The following is a 23281-nucleotide window of genomic DNA, read 5'->3' as shown; positions in this document are numbered from 1 at the left end:
GACTTTTCGTTCGGAAATTAGTACATTATTACATTTTTTGTTTAGGTACACGAAAGAGTTATTTTTATATCTAGGCAGTGAAACGAAGCTTTAGCAACCGAGAGAAAAATTATCGGCGAGGACGCTTGCGGCCGTGGCAAGATAATCTCGAGGTTGCTAGAGACTTTTTTTGATATTGAATTTTTTTTTATATTCACATCAGTGAGCTATGGCCTATTAAGCTCATTTATTTTTTAATAGGTCTATATGACTATATAGCTGACCAGTTGCTGAACATTGTTTAAGAAGCTGAAGAGGATAAAGATAAGGAAGAAAACCAAATAATGAAGTGTCTGAAAAAAATTGGAAATTCTTTCTTTTCCAGAAAGCTTGGATGGACCGTTTCCTATCAATGGATTTCTAAGTTGGGTTGTTGGGTAGCAGCAGATTATGGCCTTGCAAAGCAATTATTTGGATTAGGTGTACTTATGAAAACATTCCAATGTTTATGCTTTTAATGAAATAAACTTTTTAGCTACATTAAATGAAATATCGAACAAAGTGCTTTAGTATTTCCAAATAGATAAATCTTATTGTTTTCGTAATTCCTTGTTTCCTTCAGCTTGGTCAAATCTGATGATTCAGGATTCACAGGTTAACAGTTCCTTGTCTAAATACAGTAATCATTGTGTACATCCCTTTGACAATCTGCAAAACATGAAAAATTTCTTAATTTCTGCTTTTCGATAGATTTTAATTTATTCGTGATTCATGATTCATTACCCGAAGAAATATGTTCAGATCCATTTCGTATAGGGGACCAACTTTCAGCACTAAACGTCTGTTAGATCTTATCATGATTAACAAGAGCATTTTCTTGGTACGAATATCTGCCTCTTGCCAATTACTAGAGAATACAGAAGATTGGACAGCTTTACTCTGAAATTATTCGGTGTCATCAGAAAAGTAAGTGACTTAAAGCTAAAAGCTACACGAGCCAAATCACTCTACCGTTATCATGTACCAGAACCCAAATGAAAGGTGAAAAATTTTCACATGGACACGGGGCATTTATTTCCATGTATACCTATAATATACAATAAAATCAAAATCTTATGGAGCCTCCCGAATCATTACTCAGTTTACGAAATTAAATAATGAATACAAGGTGTCCAGTTCATGTCTTTCAAGGGTTGATTCTAGACGTCAAAATATAAAGTAAACTTCATACCAACTGAGGTCCTAAAATGCATCCCAAGGGTGCTAGTGCCCGTTCAACATCGAATCAATTTGCGATAGCTTTCTCAATATTTGGGGGATTCAAATTAAATTCAGTACACGGAAGTTTTTGGATGAACTGAATCGTCTAGTGCATCGAGATAAATATTATTCTATCCCGATGGTCTGGTGATGATTGAACTTTCCGATAAGTCCTTCATAAAATTATTTAATTACCAGGTAAGCGTAAGGTAAGGTAAGAGTTAGGAGCAATATTTTTCTACAACCGCTTGAAATATATAAATATGTATATCAATTTTACGAAACGAATCAAATTCGATTTGATGAAAAGATAGGTGTGAGCATAAACTTAAGATTAGCCGGCTAAACTTAGGTTTATATTCGAGGATCGGCTAAAGTTCGATAAAATATTCATCCGCGTCAGGGCATTTCATCTTTAGCCGGCTAATGTGCACATTACCCAAAACGGAACGGCTAAAAATGTATTCGATGGACACGCGGACAAGTGATGTATCATGAATGGTCGGATGGGAGAGGACGAAAGCACACGGCCACTTTTTTGTTTAAATTTTTAGAATTGAAATATGCAAAAGAGCATCGAATGTATTGGGGTTGTATTACATAACGCCCATGGGTTTTCAATTCTACATTTAACGATTTATTTTCATCTGTTTAGGAGATTAATGCTCTCCAAACCGAGCCTCATTTGTGAAAAACCATAATATGACCCCACAATAAAATGAGATATTAGACATAGAAAATTTTTTCCGTAAACAAAAGTATATTTTCCCTACCATTCAATAATTGGGTTTATGGAAAAATTACGAAATAGGAACTAATGTTGCAATTTCTTTCCAACCAATTCTTGCGCAAAAAAGAACAAAAAAAAAACTATGAACATGAACATAGTTGAAAACACTTTCTCTAGCTGATTTTGTTAAAAATTTCTTCCCGAGTCATTGAACATACGGGTTCCAAAATATGGCTGTTGTCAACCTTCATGAATCATCCTGAGGGATATAGAGTTAACTCTATAATCTTTGTGCCAAATAGTCCGGTTAACTACAAACAAGATTGGGCACTTCTACTTATATTTTTCTAGAATTCAACCTTTGGTATTTTGGTGAAGAAGTTTTTGTCTGCTCATTCAATTTCCCTCAAATTATGAATAATAACAAGATGAAAAATAATCATTAACACTACAGTTTTCCCTCACACTCAAAATAGCATGTAATGAATTTTGTCATCAAGCGTTTAGATTTTTAGATTCGTCAAAAAGAATTCGTTGAGACACAGATGAAACAAATATAATGTTCATTCTCATTTATCCAACTGCTCAACAGAATGCTTTTCTGCTATTAAAATATGTGAAATTCATACAAAAAATGCATTGCATTAATAGGTTGATTATACTCGTATCACTATTTCTTTATATTCTTTTAATTGCCGAAAATTTGCGCCCCTCAAGCCTTCTACATTTTTAGCCGATGGGATGTGGTTACACTTAAGTTTAGCCGGCTAAAGATAGAAGAAACTAACATTAGCAAATACAAGAAGCTAAACCTAAGTTTAGCCGGCTAATCTTAAGTTTATGTTCACACCTATCTTTAGCCGTAACATATATACTGACAGACGTAATTCTGCATGACTGCATGCCATTACCACGGGTTTTTCATTGTTGGCGTTCGGTGCATAAAGACTCTAAGTAATAGGTACCTCATGAATCTCCATTCAAAAACAGCATTCACTAGTTCTTAATTTACGCTTTCAATTTTGTATCTAAAGCCTTGGTTTTTTTTAAATTGAAGTGTCTTGATGACACCCCGTCTCTGTTTTTTCTAATTTACTACTTGAGAAAAAAAAATGAACTTAAGTGTATATGAAACTTGTTTTCACAATCATTTGTCATTTTGTCGACGTTTTTTCAACATATTTCGATAAAAATAGCGGCGGGGTGACATCGCTGATCCAATTCTTTATATACATTGCACAATTTTTCATAGTGATATACATAGGTACACCAAAATATCGCTGAAATTCAGGAATAACTGAAAATTATTCAATATTCCTAATATTACCAACCTTTCGGTAATTTCTATTTTTCAACTGTATCAGTTAGTAATTCAAGCTATTGATCAAAGATGTGACACATTTCCGTACTATAATGCGGGCGTCTTTCTCTCCGAAATGATCAGTAAAACATGAAAATTTTGTGGGCCTTTTTCACATTCCAGTGTTTCAAAAATGTTTTGAACTGATAAAAATGGTGCCATATTCAAATCTAGAAATGGCTGATATTCATATTAAGTATGCAAAACCAAATTTGCGTGATGCCAGAAGACTCTATGAAGAAGCTTTTACTGAACGAGGTCTTCCTTGCGAACAAACTCTCGCAAACCTCAATCGGAGATTATGCGAAAAAGGTACTTTTTTCCCCTCAACCCTGTACGGTTGAAAATGAAGAAGCCGTTTTGGAAGTTGCACGGGCCAATCCTACCATTAGTGCAAAGATTATATATAATCTATACAGAGTGTCCCAAAACTAGTGAATCAAAGGTCACACCACGATAGAGTAGACCAAATATTATCGAATGACACTAACATTAGTTGAGCGAAAATGTACCGTTTCTGAAAAAACCTAATCTAAAGTTGCCGATTTTGGAACTATTTTTTCAATCACAAGGCCAATTTGTGATTAAGGATACCGTTTTTCTCCCATATTATCACAACTATAGAGTGGGTTTATTCTGAGTAATAAAAATCATGTAGAAAAAACAATTGTTTTGATTTAGGTACATTTACTTAGGTTATCGATCAATTAGGGGAGATAAAACAATAATCCCAGTTCGATATAATTTAAAATCAATATCCTTCTTCACAAACTGGCCCTGTGATTAAGAAAAATAGTTCAAAAATCGGCAACTTTAGGTATTTTAATAAAATTCTGATTATTTTGGAAACGGTACATTTTCGTTGAACTGTTGGTGTCATTCAATAATATTTGGTCTACTCTATCGTGGTGTGACCTTTGATTCACTAGTTTAAGGACACTCTGTATAGATTATATATATTCTTTGCACTAATGGTAGGATTGGCCCGTGCAACGAAAATGTACCGTTTCCAAAATAATCAGAATTTTATTAAAATACCTGAAGTTGCTTATTTTTGAACTATTTTTCTTAATCACAGGGCCAGTTTGTGAACAAGGATATCGATTTTAAATTATATTGAACTGGGATTATTGTTTTATCTCCCCTAATTGAAATTATTTTAAGTAGTTGATCGATAACCTAAGTAAATGTAAATCAAAACAATTGTTTTTTCTACATGATTTTTATTACTCAGGATAAACCCACTCTATAGGGGTGATAATATGGGAGAAGAACGCTAACCTTAATCACAAATTGGCCTTGTGATTGAAAAAATAGTTCCAAAATCGGCAACTTTAGATTAGGTTTTTTCAGAAACGGTACATTTTCGCTCAACTAATGTTGGTGTCATTCGATAGTATTTGATCTACTCTATCGTGGTGTGACGTTTGATTCACTAGTTTTGGGATTTGGGACAGCCTGTATATCTTTGCATTAGTGTTCGACGAATTTCGATGCAAAGAAGTACATATTCCGAAGAGCACGGTGTGAGAAGTTCCCCATAAGCAACTAATCTATCCATATCACCTCTGGAAAAGGTTCAACGAAAGATTATATAATCTTCAATCTTTGGGTTCAATCTATAAAACCTTAAGACTTTCAAGCAATATTGGAATTCTATTATGGATTGACAGAGCAGTTGAGACTGAATAGTGAATGCTGTTTTATCAAAAAGCCGGATTCCCAAGAGATGATGTAGGTAGTAAATTCTCATAATAAGGGTACTTTTTTGTATAAAAATTATTGAGGATTCTATTCTCTCATTGAAATTTCAATTAGATCACTTACTCAAAAATCAGAATTAATTATATAAAAACTCATCTATCATCTCCGCAATTAATAAAAATCAGTCAATTTTGTTTACTATCCAAAAAGTGCAATACAATACTGAATTTCATTCGAATCTGCCAAATATTGGTTAGAGACCGGGAGCCCCGTATCATTATCATTGATACGGCGGCGGTAGGCACGCTCCTGTAGGAACCTACACCACCCACTTGTAGCTTTGAAAGTAATTGTGATAGCAGAATGGGATTTGGACTTGAATCTATTAGCCCGGGTGTCCACTGGAAGCGTATTCGATCGGCTACACGCTCACGCGAAACGAGCGTTTGTAGCCGCTACAAAACAGGCGGCGCGGCGCTACAGAGGTTGTCCACTGGAGGCGGCTTCGTGCGTTCAATTCAGTGTTGGAGCCGAAGGATCGTTCTCAATCCAGTACCTATTGCTTGTTGTTTGCGATGGCTGCAATTTTTATAGCCAAAATCAAATCGAGAATTCAACCATTTCTACTGTCTACCGAAGAACGGACCTTATATATTTCCCAACCACTACTGAATGAATCGAATATTATTTTACTGACAATGCGATGAAAACAACGTGAAACAATTCTTCCAATAAGTATTCAATTGTTTGAACGACTCATCCAGAAAAACTGTCCTAGGTTTCTTCCTCAGCTAATTTTTTGATGACCAAAAATGCGTGTTTTCGTTTTTTTTTTCGATTTTATCTCCCCTAGAAAACTGAATATAAACAAAGCTCAATTTTTTTTATTATATATCACTAAATTCTCGATTGAGGCGGCGTTCCTCAACCCGTTTCCATATTAGAGTATATCAATGTTGAGCAAAATTTCAGTGATATTGTCGTTGACTGTCCATGACCACCAAATGGTCTATGATGTTTTAAATCTGAAATCTTAACGAAAAAATTGTATTTGTGTAATGAACGCGTGTTTTCAATCGATGTGAAATTTAATGCTTTACAACTTTTTTATACGTTTTTATACTTCTCTCATATATAAGCTGCTTTCAAAGATTTTGCCGAGAAATCAATATGAAATATAACATTTTAAAATGTTTCAGGAAATTGTCCTGAAACTTGAACTTTGGGATCAATTAGTGAGAAAAAGTACACACTTGATCTCATTCGACGTAGAATTCAGTACTCTATAGCTTTTCTCGCAAGTAATCAGTCGATATCCGTATTTCTTGAAGACATATGATTGAAAAACTACAAAAAACCCCATTTCTTGTCCGCCAAAAGTTATGCTCAATTCGTTTGAAGGAAAAAAGCCAAGATGATTTAATTCGGTCACTGATGAAGCCATTTAAGCAATAGAAATCTTTTATAGGCGCAAAATCCTTACTGAATCTCAATTTAACCGGACTGAAATGAATGAGCCAACGGGCGTGCACGCGCTACACTCGCTACAGATCCCATTTCAGGCGGATCGCGCGTACGAGCTCGTAGCCGCTTGAAAACGCCCGCTCGAAGTCGCTTGCAGTGGACAACGCTGTATTGAAATACGTTACTTGGGATCTGTAGCGGCTTGCCGCACGTTCACGCTCGTTTCGCGTGAGCGCGTAGCCGCTCGAGTACGCTTCCAGTGGACACCCGGGCTTACAAATCAGTTACAACTGGCTCGTCGATTCAAATCCCAAATTTGACGTCTTCCCTCGATAGCACAAGTACAAATTCTGAGAGTATCGAATTGATTATTTTATTATTATTACAAGATAATTAGATCTGAGGTTAAAACCTTTGAAAGCTCAGAAAAAAACCAAAAAGACTTAAACTTAACTGTTAAAAAACGAGGGTGTTATGATTTTGTAATTGAAGAGTAGTGGACTGTATGAAAAGATAATTGAGTTGGAGATGGTATAAAAACATTTATTGAATATCGTTCTCAATCATAAAATGAATGTCACCTGGATGAAGCTAATACAGTAAAAGCAAACTAATATTAACAACATCTATAGACTCAGAGAGACATTATTCAACTAAAAACAAGAGATCGTCCAGAGCAGTTCAAATGAGAAGTCACTTGATGTCAGACTTAGACGTTGAGGAGTTCAATAAATTCAATATTGACACAACGGTTACACAGTGACTCCTCTTCCACGAACATGTCGGTCGAGAAGTACACGTGGTCGAGTTGAGACTCGGGCCACGCATTTTCAAAATGCGTGTGGGTCTTTAGAAAACCCTTGTGCTGCTCGTCGAGGAGTCCAGCCGAGATGTCTTTTATTATTTTGAGGCGGTTGATCTAAGTCGACATTTTGATCATCAGACCCGGAGTGACGAGGCGTGACCTTGAGCGGGTCCGTGGTCCCTCCTTTGGGAGGTCTAGTGAGGAGGCTTCATCTTGAGGAGGCATGAGATGTTCAGATGTCGTGTCCTTTCGCTGATCAGAGCCGGTCGGTTCCTTGAAAGGTTCGGTGAGCTGTTCCTTCTTCGAGGAGGCCATGTTTCGTGCTTATGAGAAGAACGGGGAAATATGATTAGTGAATGATGATGAAATTCCAACTCAATTATCCGGCCCGAAGGACCAAATGTTCAAAATCGAGGATGTTATGATTTTGAATGATCAGAGAGACATTATTCAACTAAAAACAAGAGATCGTCCAGAGCAGTTCAAATGAGAAGTCACTTGATGTCAGACTTAGATGTTGAGGAGTTCAATAATTGAAAATTGATTGCGAGAGCCTCTTTATTCCATCAGAAAACGCGAAGGTTAGAATACTGAATTTTAAGGAGAAGACGCGAGAGTACAGAAAAATAGGCCAGAGTTGAAACTGCAATGTCTAAGTCTGATCATCAACGAGAAATCGATACATTAAATATGAGTTGATCAATAAGTATAATGCATATATGAGCAAAACAAGAGTCGCACAAGTTGAATGAGAAGCACAAAATTAATGAATTTGAGAAACACCAGAATATTAAAAATAATATGAAAGGGGCAATAAATTCTAATTAAATGAGAAGCTCAATAATAATTAATTAAATGAAAAAAACAATCATAATTAATCTGTGAAGAACATAGTATTATTCATATACATTGAGTTGGTCTTGAAGAGTGCACACGGGCGTAGCCAGGGGGGGGGGGGGGTTTGGGGGTTCAAACCCCCCCCGAAATAATATAGTTACATAATATTAGTTTCAAAAAGTCTCAATTTATATGTCAAAATCAGAAAAATTTCATTTCAAAACCCCCCCCGAAACTCAACCCTGGCTACGCCTATGAGAGTGCATCAAATATTTATCATTGAATTCAACATTTACAGAGACGAACTGCTTTCAAGAAAGCACGATTAGAACGTTCATCAGAAAAACAGAAGAAACAATTGATAATTTAAGAGAAGGACAAGAGAGTACTGAGTTATAAAAAAAAATCACTAATCGTTGATTTTTGAGATGTGCTGAAGGCTGAGAAAACTAACATGTATGTTGAGTTCGATGAATGAATATGGAAAATAATCAATGAGAGTACAAATTATAAAGAGTAGATCATACCAAATGAGTATACACGAGTACTCGGGCAGACTTTCCAGGGTGGAGCCCAGGTCGAGAGTGTATCGAGCAATATCAATGATCGTTTAACCATAGTTGAGGTGTTCACATCCTGTTCTGAGGAAAACTACTACATCCAGGGTCCACCCTGGAGAATATGAGGATTCATTCATCCGAAACTCAACAACAGTAATGAGTTATATGTACTTAGAGGTGATCATAAGAGTTGTCTTAAAAAATGAGTAAACGGATTCTAATAAAAAGGAATATCATGAGCAGACAATAAATCAGTAATCATTATTATTGAGAAGGACTTGAGAAGTTTCAATCCTTTTTCTACACACCCATTTTCATGTGAGAAGATCTAGAGAAGTCTGAAAATCTATATAAATTATGACATATAATAAAATATATAGTTCTGAGAAGGCAATTGATCGATTTGTCTAGAATGGACGTTTCAGTTGAGTGGTGCTAGCAAGGATTATGAATCTGTTTTAAGATTCTGAAATATCTTGCACGTGGACTCATTTCATCAAAATGAAATTATCATGAAAATGGTGAAATTAATAATTTTGAGAAGTCTGAGTGTACCTTATGAGAAGAAAAATTTAGCACCAGGATTGAGCGAGAAGACTTGAAAATGAGATTACACTAGAAGAGGTGAACTAAAGCGAGGTGATACAAATCAAAATGATAACAGCGAGAAGTGAATTCTACGGTGTTAACAAAAAGAATTATTAAGAAACAATGTATAATGTATAGTTTTTCGCTTCTGAAAAACACTGAAAGTGGGGCCGCTGCGTCGTTCAACCAGCGCACCGCAGAATCGGGATACCATACGTGGCCACCGCAGTTGGGCAGGAGCGTCGACTAGAGAGAGGTCGGAGGGGGGCTTCGCTCAATTTTTAACATTAACGAAATATAAATGAGAATTGTTACTTTCGAGAATATAAGTGGCGCAACTAGAATGATATGTTTGGGAGGGAGGAGGCACACAAAGCTGCATGCTTGAGTATTTCCGGAGGCCTTTTTTAAGGTTCTACCATTGCAAAATCACTTAGCTTTTCGACGCTTGGGGGGGTTCAGTGTTCAGTTCTGCATATAATAATGGCAGTGGAATAGCAAGAGCTACAACCGTCACACAAGATCTGCTAATGAGATTAACTGCATGACGAAATCCATTCTTAACAGCATCCCAGTATTGATATTAGGATAGTTTATGGTTAAATAATTCGGAATGGGTAATTTTCCTCAATTTGGGTTATCATAGCATATGCAAGTTTAAACTGAATAATTATGAGTTTTATTCATGAAATTTTCGAATGCACCGAGGAAACTATTCAAAATCTTTCTTTAAATATGAGGTTTTAAAATTTAAATCGCTTCGTTTCTAGTTTACGACTTGGCAACAGCGCCAACTAGAAACTACAAAGAACAATGTCTTGTTATATAATAACAGATTGATTTACAGCCATCATAAGGCCCGTACTCACTGGCGAGCCTCAACAGCAACTGGCCATAAAAATCCCATAGAATTTTACGACCTTCCTCGTTCCTCCCAGACTTCATAGACAGCCGTCTTCGTCTGTCTCATCAAGATAGTATATTTGTTGTCCTTTATTATCAACGCATATTTGAGTCGTTGTTGCCAACTTGTGCAATAAAAACGAAAAGCTTCAAATTTTAAACACCCACTCTCATTTTTCATTTTTAAGTACTTAAAATAATTTTTTTTTGGAAACGGTTGAAATCGTTATTTCGAAATGTGACGTTTCAAAGATATTTCATAAAAATACATCATTTTCGTCAGAAGGAGTATTCCCTGTTGAAGCAATTTGAGGGCAAGAACATGCGCCAGGTACCCGCGATTGAGTAGGAGTAAAGGTCGATTCATATTATACGTTCCGCTCAGTTCAGGCCGGCGGAAGGATCATTATCCGTTGACGGAGGTTGCGTTCATATTATCAGTCACGATCGTCTCAGTCACCTTCCGCTTCGTGTGTCGTGAATCTTCGGTTGCATTCGAATTGACCAGCACTTGACACATGAAGCCTTTCATTTTGATCAAAACAGTACAAAAAGGACCCTAAAAAATATTGTTAAATTATCAGTATTATTATTTTCGTTGTTTCTCTTTCGTGCCCTATCTCATAGGACGTAAACTTTTGCTGCAAGTACGCCTGAATGAATGTTGTGCTTTTGCATTATTGTTAGACGAAGATGAAGAGGAACAAAAAGTCGGTAAAAGGATTGGGTGTCTAACCAATATTTGAAAAGAGAAAAGTTGAAGGTGAATATTGGACATTATAAAAAAAATTGGTCCACACATCATGGCTATTTTAGAATGAACAGGAAATCATTTCGATTATACAGAGTGATTCATATTGGGACATAGGCTAAGGGCAGATTGTTTGGACCAAAATATGGCGATAGAAGCAAATATACCTCAATAAAATATTGCTGTGGAAAAAGATGGAGGGCGTTGAAGTTGAATTTTTTATAGGGGGATAGAATAATATTTTCTTCAAAGTTTTAAAGTCCTTTATTGAAAGAAATAGAAAGGGCATAGAAGTAGGGGGTAGGACACGTAGAACACTTAATTTAAGTTTATTCATTTTATGTAACATTGAAAATATACAGTGAAATTATTAGCAAAAAACGAAAAAAAAAAATTAACTCTAACGTCCTCTATCTTTTTCCACAGCAATATTTTATTGGGGTATATTTGGTCCTATCGCCATATTTTGGTCCAAACAATCTGCCCTTAGCCTATGTCCCAATAGTTATGAATCATCCTGTATACTGTGAAAAATTTCGCAATTAATACAAAAGAAAAGTTCAAAGAAGCTTTCACAACAAAGGAAAACCCTCGATTGACTGAGCTGAACTGAGCGGTTGCTTATTCATATTATACGTTCAGTCTCGTTCAGTGTAACCACGCCCTTCAGTCCATCCGCAAAATATTCTCTGGAAGAATACCGTCGGACGGCCGTAAGCGTGCCGATAGGTGCTGAAGGATCGGAGACGGATAGTATGAATTAGTCCATATAAAACACATTGAAAGATATTTTGGCTGAGCTGAACTGAACCGAGACGGACGGATAATATGAACTGACCTTAAGGATCATCGACGTGTCCAATCAAAGATTATAGTATAATCTTTGATGTCAAATATCGTTGGGCACTCAAACATGAGAAATCCAGTCTATGCACGGATGAGACCAGATTTCGTCTGTATATGACTGATAGGCGAATCTTAATGTGGCGAGAACGGGGTCAACGACTTTCTTTGATGGTGGCTCAGTGTGCGTTTGTTTTAATGTGCAGATCTCATTATTATCATTAACGCAACTAGGAAAGCGGTAAGCTATCGTGATTTTATTTCAGAACCCTGTTCCAGCCATCGGCGGAAATTTTATGTTAATCGACTAGACAGGCATGGGCAAACTTTTTGAGGGGAGGGCCAGATAAAATGAAAAATTACCTAGGCGGGCCAAAAAAAATGAAAAATACACATTTTTACAAGTGATTAATTTTATTTCGATTTTTACATCAAACATGACTTACATCATGGAAAAGTACCTAAAAAAAAATTACAAAAATTAATTATTGTTCGGTAGGATGCGAAGGAGTATGTGAAAAATGAAACTGTGATTGAGCTTCTAAAGATTTGTCCATACTCTGGTAGAAATTGGCAGTGATGATGCTAAAAGCTGGTCAGATTACTCTGTCGTGACGTGGGCCCACGTCATAATGCGCATGATTCAAAAATCTAACAAAGGATTTTGCGCGGAAGCGTTCAATGTGGGAACGTGGGAATACACGTGTCAACGTCACGTCAGACTAATTTAACGCTTCCGCACAAAATCCTATGTTAGATTTTTGAATCATGCGCATTATGACGTGGGCCCACGTCACGTCAGAGTAATCTGACCAGCTTTTAGCATCATCACTGCCAATTTCTACCAGAGTATGGACAACTCTTAGAAGCTCAATCACAGTTTCATTTTTCATATACTCCTTCGTATCCTACCGAACAATAATTAATTTTTGTAATTTTTTTTTTACTTTTCTAGAGTAATCTGTAGGCACCTTTATAGTCGGCTGCTTGCGCTGCTTTTCATAGTTTCATAGTGGAAAACACATGTTCACATAACAATATGCAGTTGTTCCCGAGATATTTTGATTATTCATTAAATATGCCTACGATACCAGATTCCGCCCGTCATATTTGGTGCTCCTCCCACCAGTAGTTATGTTGTAAATATTGGTCAAAGGTACTTTGAAGGACGTGATTGTTTGTTTCTTGAAATTTTTGAAAAATGTGTGATATTTTTGTTGTTCTCATCAATGAAAATCAAAAGGTCAAAAATACTTCGAATTACACAGACGTTAACAACGAACGAAACGAAAATTGTAATGCTCGATTCGTTACTAACTACCGCGAGCATAATAGAGAGTTGAAGTGCAGCCATGAACGTAAACGTTAACGTTATAATTGACATCTACGCATGCTCATTCGTCCGTTTTTAACGTTAACGTTAGCGTCAGCTTTACGGCCTACGTAAACTAGCGGTCTCCCACGTATACCTTAAACATCGACGTACGTTAACCGAACGTTAAACGAGTAGCACCGATGACTTGCGAATGGCCGAATTTTGATTGTTAAATGCAATTCTCGATAACCTCAAACTGTCATTGTTTACATTTCCTGTGTATTTTCTCATAATGAACGAAAATTATAGGAAATCAGCAGTGATTTGAAAGTTATCAAAAGGATTAAGTTAAATTACTGTGTTATCAGATTACATTCAGTACATAAGGAAATGGCTGAAACTACACTGCAATTCTGATGTCTCTAACACTTGAGCATTTCATTGATAATAAAATACTTCCAAGCTGAAAATTCTCTTTAATAGGCATATAAATCATTAGAACATCAATATTCCAAATGTTATTCCAGCTGTCGGAGCTCAATATTAGATAAAAGAGAGTTCTCGCGAAACGAAAGCAAAATCAAATTGATAGGTTATGTTTAACGTCTGACGTTTCATGATGGCAGCACTTCAACTCAAATTTCATCACAACACGTAAACGTTATATCTGACGTTATTTCTCACGTTAACGTTTACGTTCAGGCTAACGTTCTGTGCGCACTTCAACTCTCTAATATCATCATCCCTGTAACGGTGCTGTTGTCTGCTATAACTCGAGGTCCCAAGACTCCCAAGCAGAGACAAGAGACTCTTTCCCTTTCTCTATGCTCCCAAGCAAATCCAAAATAATGTAACCAGTCCGGCCCTTGCGGTCGGACCTTTCGAGAACCAGAGCGGTCGCTTTATTATTTATTCTCTTTATAAGCCCAGCGGAGGAGCAGGTAGGCAAGTACAGTTATAGTTCACAGTGCAAGCGACTAGTGAAAATAAACAAGAGTGGAAATAAATAGAAGTGTTTGTGAGTTATAAGTGTATTAAGTGTAAATAAATAATTTAAATCAGTTGGACGTTTTAATCAAGCGAAGAAAACGTTACAATAATTTAGTTTAGAATTGAGAGAACTAGAACACTACACCTATGCTAAGTTGCGCGCAAACTTTGCTAAACTAAAATTAATGTTAGTTCCAATAATTAATACCGTTCTTAAAGTTCAAAATTTTTCATTTAGAAGGAAACCGTTACTTAATCGATTCTAACTACGCAGAATAGAATAATCGAATAAATTTTCATGGATTAATCACACTTGAATACTGCCTTCATGTTTGGAGCTCAGTAACAAGCCGTTCGTTGCAACTTTTGGATTCCATGCATCATTATTTGTGTGTTGTGATGCAGTCGTTGGAACATCGAAGGAGATTTGGCGACTTTTGCTTTTTCTGTGGATACCATCAAAGTCGATAATCTGCGCAGTTACAAGAAATAATGCCAGCCGCTGCCAGATGCACACGTAGTGCTAAGGCTGAGCCTCGAGCACAACTCTATGCAATTTGAATAACAAATTGGTGGACTTTTATTTATCAGTCCTTCTTCCACCTAATACGCTTTCAGCTAATTTGTCGTCTTCGATGTATAATCTTCAACATTTTAAGATGATAATAAGCAGGACGCAACTTACGCTTTGGGACAACTAGGTATTAGTTACGTTGATTTCCCTTATCTAAGGCGGTCAAACTTAGAAAACAAAAATACTGGTGATTAATTCAAAATCTTGACGCGGGCCGGATTAGACTTTCACGTGGGCCGGACCTGGCCCGCGGGCCGTACTTTGCCTATGATTAGACTAGATTATCCACACCGGGTCAGAATTGTCGAAGATCGTATAGAAATGCACGAAATCAACCGATTGGATTCGCCCGCTGCCTCTCTAGAACAAAATTGTATTGAACATGACCGGTCTGCAATGTCACTGCATTTACACCGCTCACTTGACCCACCGCAGACATTTTAACTTGTCAGTGCTTTCAAGACATTTGGCAAAATATTCCACTTGTCATTGATATAACATTGATATGATGTAGTTATAGAGTAAGGGCACAACGAGAAGATAGTTGATTACCTATATATTGGACCTTGGTGACGTTATAGGGAACAGGGAAGTTAACCATATCATCATCATCATCCAGCCTTCTGCGTCCAAAGTTGAACATGAGCCCTACCCCAAATAACGCCAGTTGTGTCGCAGTACTACTCTGACAAAATAGTATCCGGAAATTTGAAATAAAACGCACAAATATTGAACTTCTTCGATATTTATTGAATCTCCTTCAAAGTATGCTCCATTTGAAGCGATACACATGTGCCAACGTTTTTTCCAACCATGGAAACATTTTTTATAGGCGCTTTCAGAGCTGGCCTTCAGCTCCTTCTGCGAATTTTCTTTCATGGCGTCTATGGAGTCAAATATAATTCCCAGGAGCGGTAATTTCAGTCTGAAGAAAAGAAAAAAGTCACACGGAGCTAGATCAGGCGAATAAGGTGGCTGGTCGATGGTATTTATCGAGTGTTTGGTCTTGAAATCGTTGCTCGATGAGATGGTGCGTTATCGTCATGCAAAATTCACGAATTGTATTGCCAAAAATCCGACCTTTTACGGCGAATATTTTCACGCAAACGTCTCAAAACAGTTCAATAGGAGTACTTATTGACCGTTTGACACAATTTCCTTGACTTTTTCGACGTTGTCGTTGGTTGAAGAGGTCGACGGTCGTCCTGAACGAAACAAATCTTCAGCGATCTCCCGACTGTTTTTAAAGAGTTTGTACCATTCGTACACTTGGGTTTTCGAATTTTCGATAATACCATTAAGTATTAAACCCAGTGGGTTTAATACTCAATGATAATACAGTCTCCATAAGCCTTTTCTAGCATTCGCAACACACGAAATTTCGTTCAAAACACAAAATTTGAGACAAACTCTTTGTTCAATATTTTTTTCCATTGTAAAATTCGCAGACTACCACTGGGGTCGACTGGTTTCAACAGCTGTCTTAAACAAACTAGTCGACAGACCGCGCTCATGTTTGGCCAAAGATTATAGAGTTAACTCTATAATTACGGATACCTAGTCCTACCAACATACAGAAACTTCAGATACTTAAAAATACTCAACGCGGGCAATTTGAATGAGAATTTCCGGATACTTTTTTGTCAGAGTGTATGCAGATAACTAATTTATTACATCAGTACCTACATATACAAAAGCGTTTTTTTATTTAAGTTATTGCATGTACGCAAATTATCCACTTCAATTATGAAGCAGGGTCTGAAATCTTCGTATCTTCTGATAACTCATTGATGAAACGCTCTGGTTATCTTGCGTCTTGCGTCTCTGTTTCGTTAATGAAGCGGAATAATCGAGTCCAGAATTTTAATGATCAGCTTTGATTTTTCACTAAAAGTTTATCGTATGATCTGAGTTCGAGAACAAATTTGAAACAAATTCTATTTTTGTTCATAAGTACCTACAAGTCGGGGGTTCTGTAAACCCACCCAGGGTTTAATACTCAATGATCATACCTAGAAACGCACAACTGAAAACTTGCATGTCGGTAACTTTCCGCATGCATTGCATTTTCGAGACTTTCATTTATTAATTTGCTAGAGAGCTTAGTTAGACTTACGTACCTCTTCGACTATATAATGTGCAAACCAATATATCATTAGAAGATCAGAAAAAGCAAAAATCAAGCAAGTCACTGCAAAAAAGTAAATGTGGTCTATATTTTTGGTTCCCTGAAAAAGAACAATATCTGGTAAAAGCATAATATATTGGGTACCATAAAAAATTACCATTATGATAACAGGATAAGGAGCTAGCTGTATAGCCATAGTAAGGAAATCCATGAAAAACAGAACTTTCGTATTTGCTTTGAGATGGGTGAAATCGCTGCAAAAAAAAAATAACTTCAATTTACAATAATACCCTGTTCTAGTTCAAATAACAAATGAAAAATTCATTTATTTTGTCGATGTACAGAGTGACCCACAGAATATTTGATATAAATAGAAATTTGTTGCATCAGATTTTTTAGCCGGATACCCACAGCATTTCGAAAAGATTTTCAATGTTCCATATTCGAGCAGGAGTTTCCTCAAGTGCCGCCTTTAATTCCGAAATGATGCACAAGCTTTCAATTCTAATTCTTTATCTTGTTTACCTCCAGCGGCAAATTTTCCAGCTTATAGGAACGCTAAATTTATTTGTCAAACTGGAAAGTCGTATTCATATCAAATGGCGGATCAAATGGGGTCATGGGGGAACCCGTTTAACTACAACCCTGATTCCTTTATAAATTGTTAGTACTACTAATGGTTATATCATTGATATTGTGATATTAATTTCATAGTACATACTATGTAAAAATGAAATCAATAAATAAATACACTGTTTCTTGACCCAGTCAAAATAGTAACAAAAACTGTATTTCTTACTAGACCTATGTAGTTGGGGAGCCCAAGGGGGAAATTCGGGATTTACTCGAGCATGTCAGATTAATATAAGGGACCTTGTAGAGCACTTCTACCAAAAATTAGACCTGTATATAGGGGGAATTGTCCAGGACATCTTGTCAAAATAGTAAAAAAATCATTGTACATTCAAGAATAACGGACAAAATATAATCTGACGGTTTCAGCAAACCGAAACAATAAAAATTGGCAATAAATGTCACAAAAATCAGTTTTTTTTTAATTTTCTTTCCTCCTGGGCTTCAAATTGGTTTCGCATTCATCATTTAAGTTGTAGAGCATAACATTTTCCACAAATTTAGTCCAAATAAAAAAATTTTCTACATTTGAACGTTTTTGAGATATATGGCGATGAATGTACAGGGTGGGCAAAATTCGATGTTTTAGCACTACAGTTTTTAAACCAGAGGACAAAATCTGATACCCCATTCTCGTTCTCTTTTTCTGAGAAACTTACAATAGTAGTAGTCATTTTTGGACACTTTCACTTCTTTCTTTTAATCTTTCTCCACCACTTCGTACAACACCCTTTATTATACTGGGTGGCCCACCCCAGACGCGGCGCTCATTTTGAGGGATTAAATAAAGATATTTTCTTCTGGTGTGTGTAGGGTGTTCAAAAGCACAATTTAAAATTATTGTCATATATACAGGGTCAAAATATAGACCAAAGTTACACTTTTTTAAATGTAACACTCTGTATTTGACCTCAAAAATGGAATGGCAAGCTCAAATTATGATGATTTTCTTCAGATAACTTTATACCTTAGAAGGACCATTTCCGAGATAATGGTGAAAATGGTTTACTAGTTTTGAATCAAAAATCGAAAATTGCTCAAAAACTATCAGGTTTAGATGGAGGAAAATTGTATGGAGATAGTTTCTAAATAAATTTTTACGTTTAACGAGATATAGAAATATCAGGTGTGGCATTTGAAATAAGAAAGTTTTCGATGATTATTTGTAGTTAATGTGAATTAATTATGATGACTCTGCATATTCCAGAGTTGAAATTTTCTTTTATATGTAGGAGTAGCCAACTTATCTATTCGAAAAAATTATTTCTGGCTGGCGTAACTAGTTTCTTCATTAATTGCTATTTAAAAAAACTCCATATTTTCGATTTACCGCCATTATCTCGTAAAGGGTGCTTCTGAGGTATAAAGTAATCTGAGGAAACTCATCATAACTTGAGCTTGCCATTCCATTTTTGAGAAACATGTAAAATTTTGACCGGAAAATCATTCGTTTTGGTGTAGGTAATCAAAATAGTTATTTTCCTATCAAGTGCGGAAAGTGATACTTGCCCGCACGAAACTGCCGTTGCCCGAACGATGCGAAGCAGAGTTCGGGTAAGCAGTTGAGTGCGGGCAAGACACTTTCCGCAAGAGTTAGGAACAATATTTTTTCTACAAGCGCTTGAAATATATAAATATATCCATTTCACGAAACAGATCATATCTCATTTGATTAATTCATATATAATGACAGACGTAATACTGCATGTCATTACTATGGGTTTCTCATCGTTGACGTTCTGTGCATAGAAACATGATTGAATTTAATTTATTCTATAAGATTTGCGTGCGGGAAAAACCCCTGCTTATCCATTCCCGCACGCAAATGCGTGCGGGAAAGAAATAGCAGGTGTTTTTCCCGCACGTTTTGGGAAAGTGACTCTTTGCAACTTGGAATGCGTGCGGGAAAAAGGTTGAACGCGCACGCTTGTAGAAAAAATATTTTATTACACCAGACCGCCTGCTGCTGAAGGGTCATAATACCATGTATTATATAATATGCATGATGGCCATCGATTCGGTTGAAGAAAATTGTGATATTTCAATTTTGACCCGAATATAATTCGTTTGGGAGTATAAGTATACGAAACTGATGATGCTCCGGTCTTTTTACATTTTTATTTGGCCAAATGTTTAGTCAACCTCTTATTCTATTAATAAATTTTTCGCCTACAGAACACTAATATAGCACGAACATTAATATGTCTATAGCATACCTATAGCATCGTTCCCAGACCCAGAATCAATGCTTCGAAAGTTCGAAACATAAAGCCCTCGTTGTGCTTAGTTGAATGACGAGATATCACAACACCCCTCTGCCTTCTATTACATCTGGTACCTTATCTGCTTCAATAACTCAGCTTGTACGGAAGCAGAAGGCTTTCTAAAAGACTAGTTGAGAGAAAGCTGTCCAACCTGTAGGTAGCTTCGAACCGAATACTGATAGAAATTTGAGATAGAAGAAAGGATAACAAACAATTTAATCCATATTTACATATTATAATTCCTTTCTTTCTTGAAGGTAAAGAAAAAATAAAACAATCAACACTTGTTACTGCAGTTCATTACCTTATAATTTTTTGGTGTTCGATGATACATTCTCTTACGACGTAATACTCTCCATCTCTGATCGATATTTTCTCTTTCTCACAAAGTAATCTGCTGTAGTGATCGAAATTTTCCAAAACGTGATTCAAACGTCTGAGACGAAAGGTGGGAAAAACACACACAGCAAATCTGGCTATATTTGCTGCCACCACATAAAATTCTATGTAGCTGATCCCTGCAAAATTAAATTCGATTTCAGAACAATAATGGTTTTGATTATTTACAGAAAATTTGTCCTGAGACACCCAATGTGTAATTTTCTGTGAATGACCAAAAGCAGCAGAAGAGATATCACAACGTATTATCTCGATTGAAAGGTCTCCCAATAATATCCTGAAATTTGTGAGAATCACACCATGTGATTTTTCAAAGGCGGTTGAAGGAAACTTATATACAGGGGGAAGGAAAATAATTTAACTAAACTACGCAGCAAATGAAGTGGGACACCTAAAGAATTACCCAAATTTGACTTAGGGTCAGTCATTTGCAGAGTTTAACCAAAGTGTATAAAAGAGTTGATACTCTTTGGTTGAACTGCTTCGGGTTTCCTAAACAATTTCGCGCCTAGATGCGAAGTTCCATACAGGTGTTGTCTGTTTACGGAACTTGCCGACACTTTCATGAATCATCAACCAATTTGTTAATAACGTCTATATTAATAAAAGAGGATCTATGGTTTACTTCAAAATGCTTTATTGTTCAAACGATCGCACCAAATTGGACAATTCTTTTTTTGTTGTGTTTATTATTGTTAGAGAAAGGTTTATATAACAAAATATTCCCAAAAAAAATTGTACAGAACAGAAAAAAAGGCATTCCTTTTTCTTACGACCAATCGAGCAATCACGATGAGTTAGTTATTATTTTCTACCCTAGAAATAATTTAAATGGCAAAACTAGGTTTGCCGGGTCAGTTAGTTTTATATAAATATGATTATGACATACTGCTCAACCGCAGAGTCATAGTGATTGTGAATCCGCAACTGAATAATCAGCAACAGACACCTCCAAAACCCAAAACAACATGTTATATGTAAGGTTTCAATTCAAACTTCTAGATACTATTAGTGGTACCTTTCAATTAAGATATTTCTTTTTGAATATCGAGATCTTATTTCACCCTGATAATCTTACCTATTGCATGTAATAGCATAGACATCCCAAACTGGGTTTCCATATTGAGGAAATTCATAGTTGCCCAAGGCAGAATTCTTTCGCAATTTCTTTGTTCATCGGTCAGATCACATGCCCTACCTACCATGTAGAAATATATTGCGGCTCCGCAAAAACAAACAAAGCAGGTAAAGAACAGTAAAACCAGTATGATAGAAATTTTGTAAACTTCATCCCTGAGCGGCTTCAAGGCCTTTCTAATTCCCTCGTGTGGGGTTCTTCTGATCCAGTTGTCCAGAGCGAAAGCCTCTCTGAACAGTTTCTGCATAGCATCTGTTCGTAAAATGAAGAATTTCTGAATCGTGGTATCTATGGTTAAGGTGCTTGCTAAGAAGAAAGCTATTTCCCTCCAGTTCCTTTTGATATCTCTGAATACTTCGATGGAGTAGAGGTTTAATAGAGTTATTTTAACGAAGAAAATGGCGGCTGCAATTCTGCAGTATAACTGAATCATTTTGCCGGACCAAGATTCCCTGTACCATAAGCTGTTGAAACCTGATAAAACAATTATTTTTCTCAGGAGCCTGAAGTAATCGGAGTTGTTAGCATTGGATTCATTTTGGTCAGACATTTTCGTACCTGTAAAATAAATATCGGATTGAGTCTTGTATAATTATTATGATTTATTTCAGGATAATGATAAAGCACAAGAATAAACTTGGTTGTCAATGGCATTCATCGAGGTACAATACATAAAGGTTGAATCCTGTTGAACTGCACATACTTCACACAAAGGTAGAGGGTACTCAGCTGGTTCCAAAAATACCCCATATGCTGGGTCTTCAACCATTCGTTCGGAATATACAGGGCGATGTCCAGTTTCGGGTCATATATTGAAAATGCTCTAGTGGACGAACGAATGATCACAAACCCATCAAATTTGGTACGTGAAAGGACTACACTAATCCCCATACAGCAGATGTAACAGTTTATCAGTATCCTGAACCGGACTCTATTTTTTTCATATTATCGGAAATCATATAGAAAATCACTCTGTAGATGGAAAAGTTTATAAACCTGTTATGGTAATTAAAACTACATTAAATACATGCTGAATAAGATTCATAAAATCTCGTGGCACACCTACAGATTTAGAGAAAAAAAATATTGAAAATGCGTACTCGGAGATAAATTTTTTGGGCGGCTTGATTTTTTTTTTACCTATCCGCTATTGAAAAACACAATCTGAAATGAGAGTCCGTCCCTGAATATTGCAATACTTTCACATCGAGTGGATCTAAACTGATAATATTTTTCTGTGTCAACTTTTTGATACATCTCGATATGGTTTTTCCATGAAAATAAAGCCGTCCAAAAAATTTATCTCCGAGTACGCATTTTCGATATTTTTTTTTCTCTAAATCTGTAGGTGTGCCACGAGATTATATGAATCTCATTTAGAATGTATTTAGTGTAGTTTGAATTGCCATAACAGGTTTATAAACTTTTCCATCTACGAGTGATTTTCTATATGATTTCCGATAATATGAAAAAAATAGAGTCCGGTTCTGGAAACTGATGAACTGTTACGTCTGCTGTATGGGGTCTAGTGGAGTCCTCCCACTCACCAAATTTGATGGGTTTGTGAGCATTCGTTCGTAGGTAGGTAGGTAGGTGTGAAATATGTACAGTTCAACAGGATTCATCCTGTATATAATAACAAACTGTAATGGAGTTTGATTTTTTTTTACGAAAATCCGTCTTCATTATAAGATGATTCGGCGAATTTTCCCGTTTTTTTGGTTTTAATTTAAATTCTGATTTAGGATTCAGGAATCGGTGAAAACAGTAAACATTCCGAACCGTTTTTATCCCTCTTTTCAGTTTTGAAAAACGATGTAGCATCTTGAAAAACATCCTGAATTTGAAGATAACCACGTTTCCGTTCGTCAGTACCGACAAACCAGTAAAGACATTTTCATCGACGTGAATTTTAGCAAGTTTCAGCACATGAGGGGCATACCGTTCCCGCTCCCCAAAGATGCGATATAAAAGATCTTCCCCTGCCCTTCATTTATTCCTGTATTGATTCGACAGCTCCTTCTCCGATGAAAAAACGCTTGAAATTGATTGACCC

General features: G+C 36.3%; 1 protein-coding gene across 1 annotated transcript; it reads right to left on the bottom strand.

Annotated features, from left to right (window-relative positions):
* Positions 1 to 476: 476 nt before the first annotated feature.
* On the bottom strand, positions 477 to 21831 carry LOC123318916. The gene is made up of 6 exons (XM_044905697.1): positions 21166 to 21831; positions 19993 to 20206; positions 16949 to 17045; positions 16784 to 16891; positions 763 to 918; positions 477 to 687 (listed from the first exon to the last, which is right to left on the bottom strand). The coding sequence occupies exons 1-6, from the start codon at positions 21773 to 21775 to the stop codon at positions 628 to 630; spliced, it is 1245 nt and encodes a 414-aa protein (XP_044761632.1). The 5' UTR covers positions 21776 to 21831; the 3' UTR covers positions 477 to 627.
* Positions 21832 to 23281: the final 1450 nt, after the last annotated feature.

Source organism: Coccinella septempunctata, chromosome 8, assembly GCF_907165205.1.
Source record: "Coccinella septempunctata chromosome 8, icCocSept1.1, whole genome shotgun sequence".
NCBI lineage: Eukaryota > Metazoa > Arthropoda > Insecta > Coleoptera > Coccinellidae > Coccinella > Coccinella septempunctata.
Note: the sequence above shows the minus strand (reverse complement) of the source record. Positions and strands in the feature narration are given on the sequence as shown.

Bases quoted from the DNA above. Each gene is read 5' to 3' on its own strand.
- LOC123318916 (XM_044905697.1), bottom strand. From the start codon at position 21,775: ATGTCTGACCAAAATGAATCCAATGCTAACAACTCCGATTACTTCAGG. The intron at 17,046-19,992 runs GTAATGAACTGC...TTTTTTTTGCAG, and splicing joins GAACACCAAAAAATTATAAG to CGATTTCACCCATCTCAAAG. The intron at 919-16,783 runs GTACGTAAGTCT...GAATAATTTCAG, and splicing joins CACATTATATAGTCGAAGAG to AGTAAAGCTGTCCAATCTTC.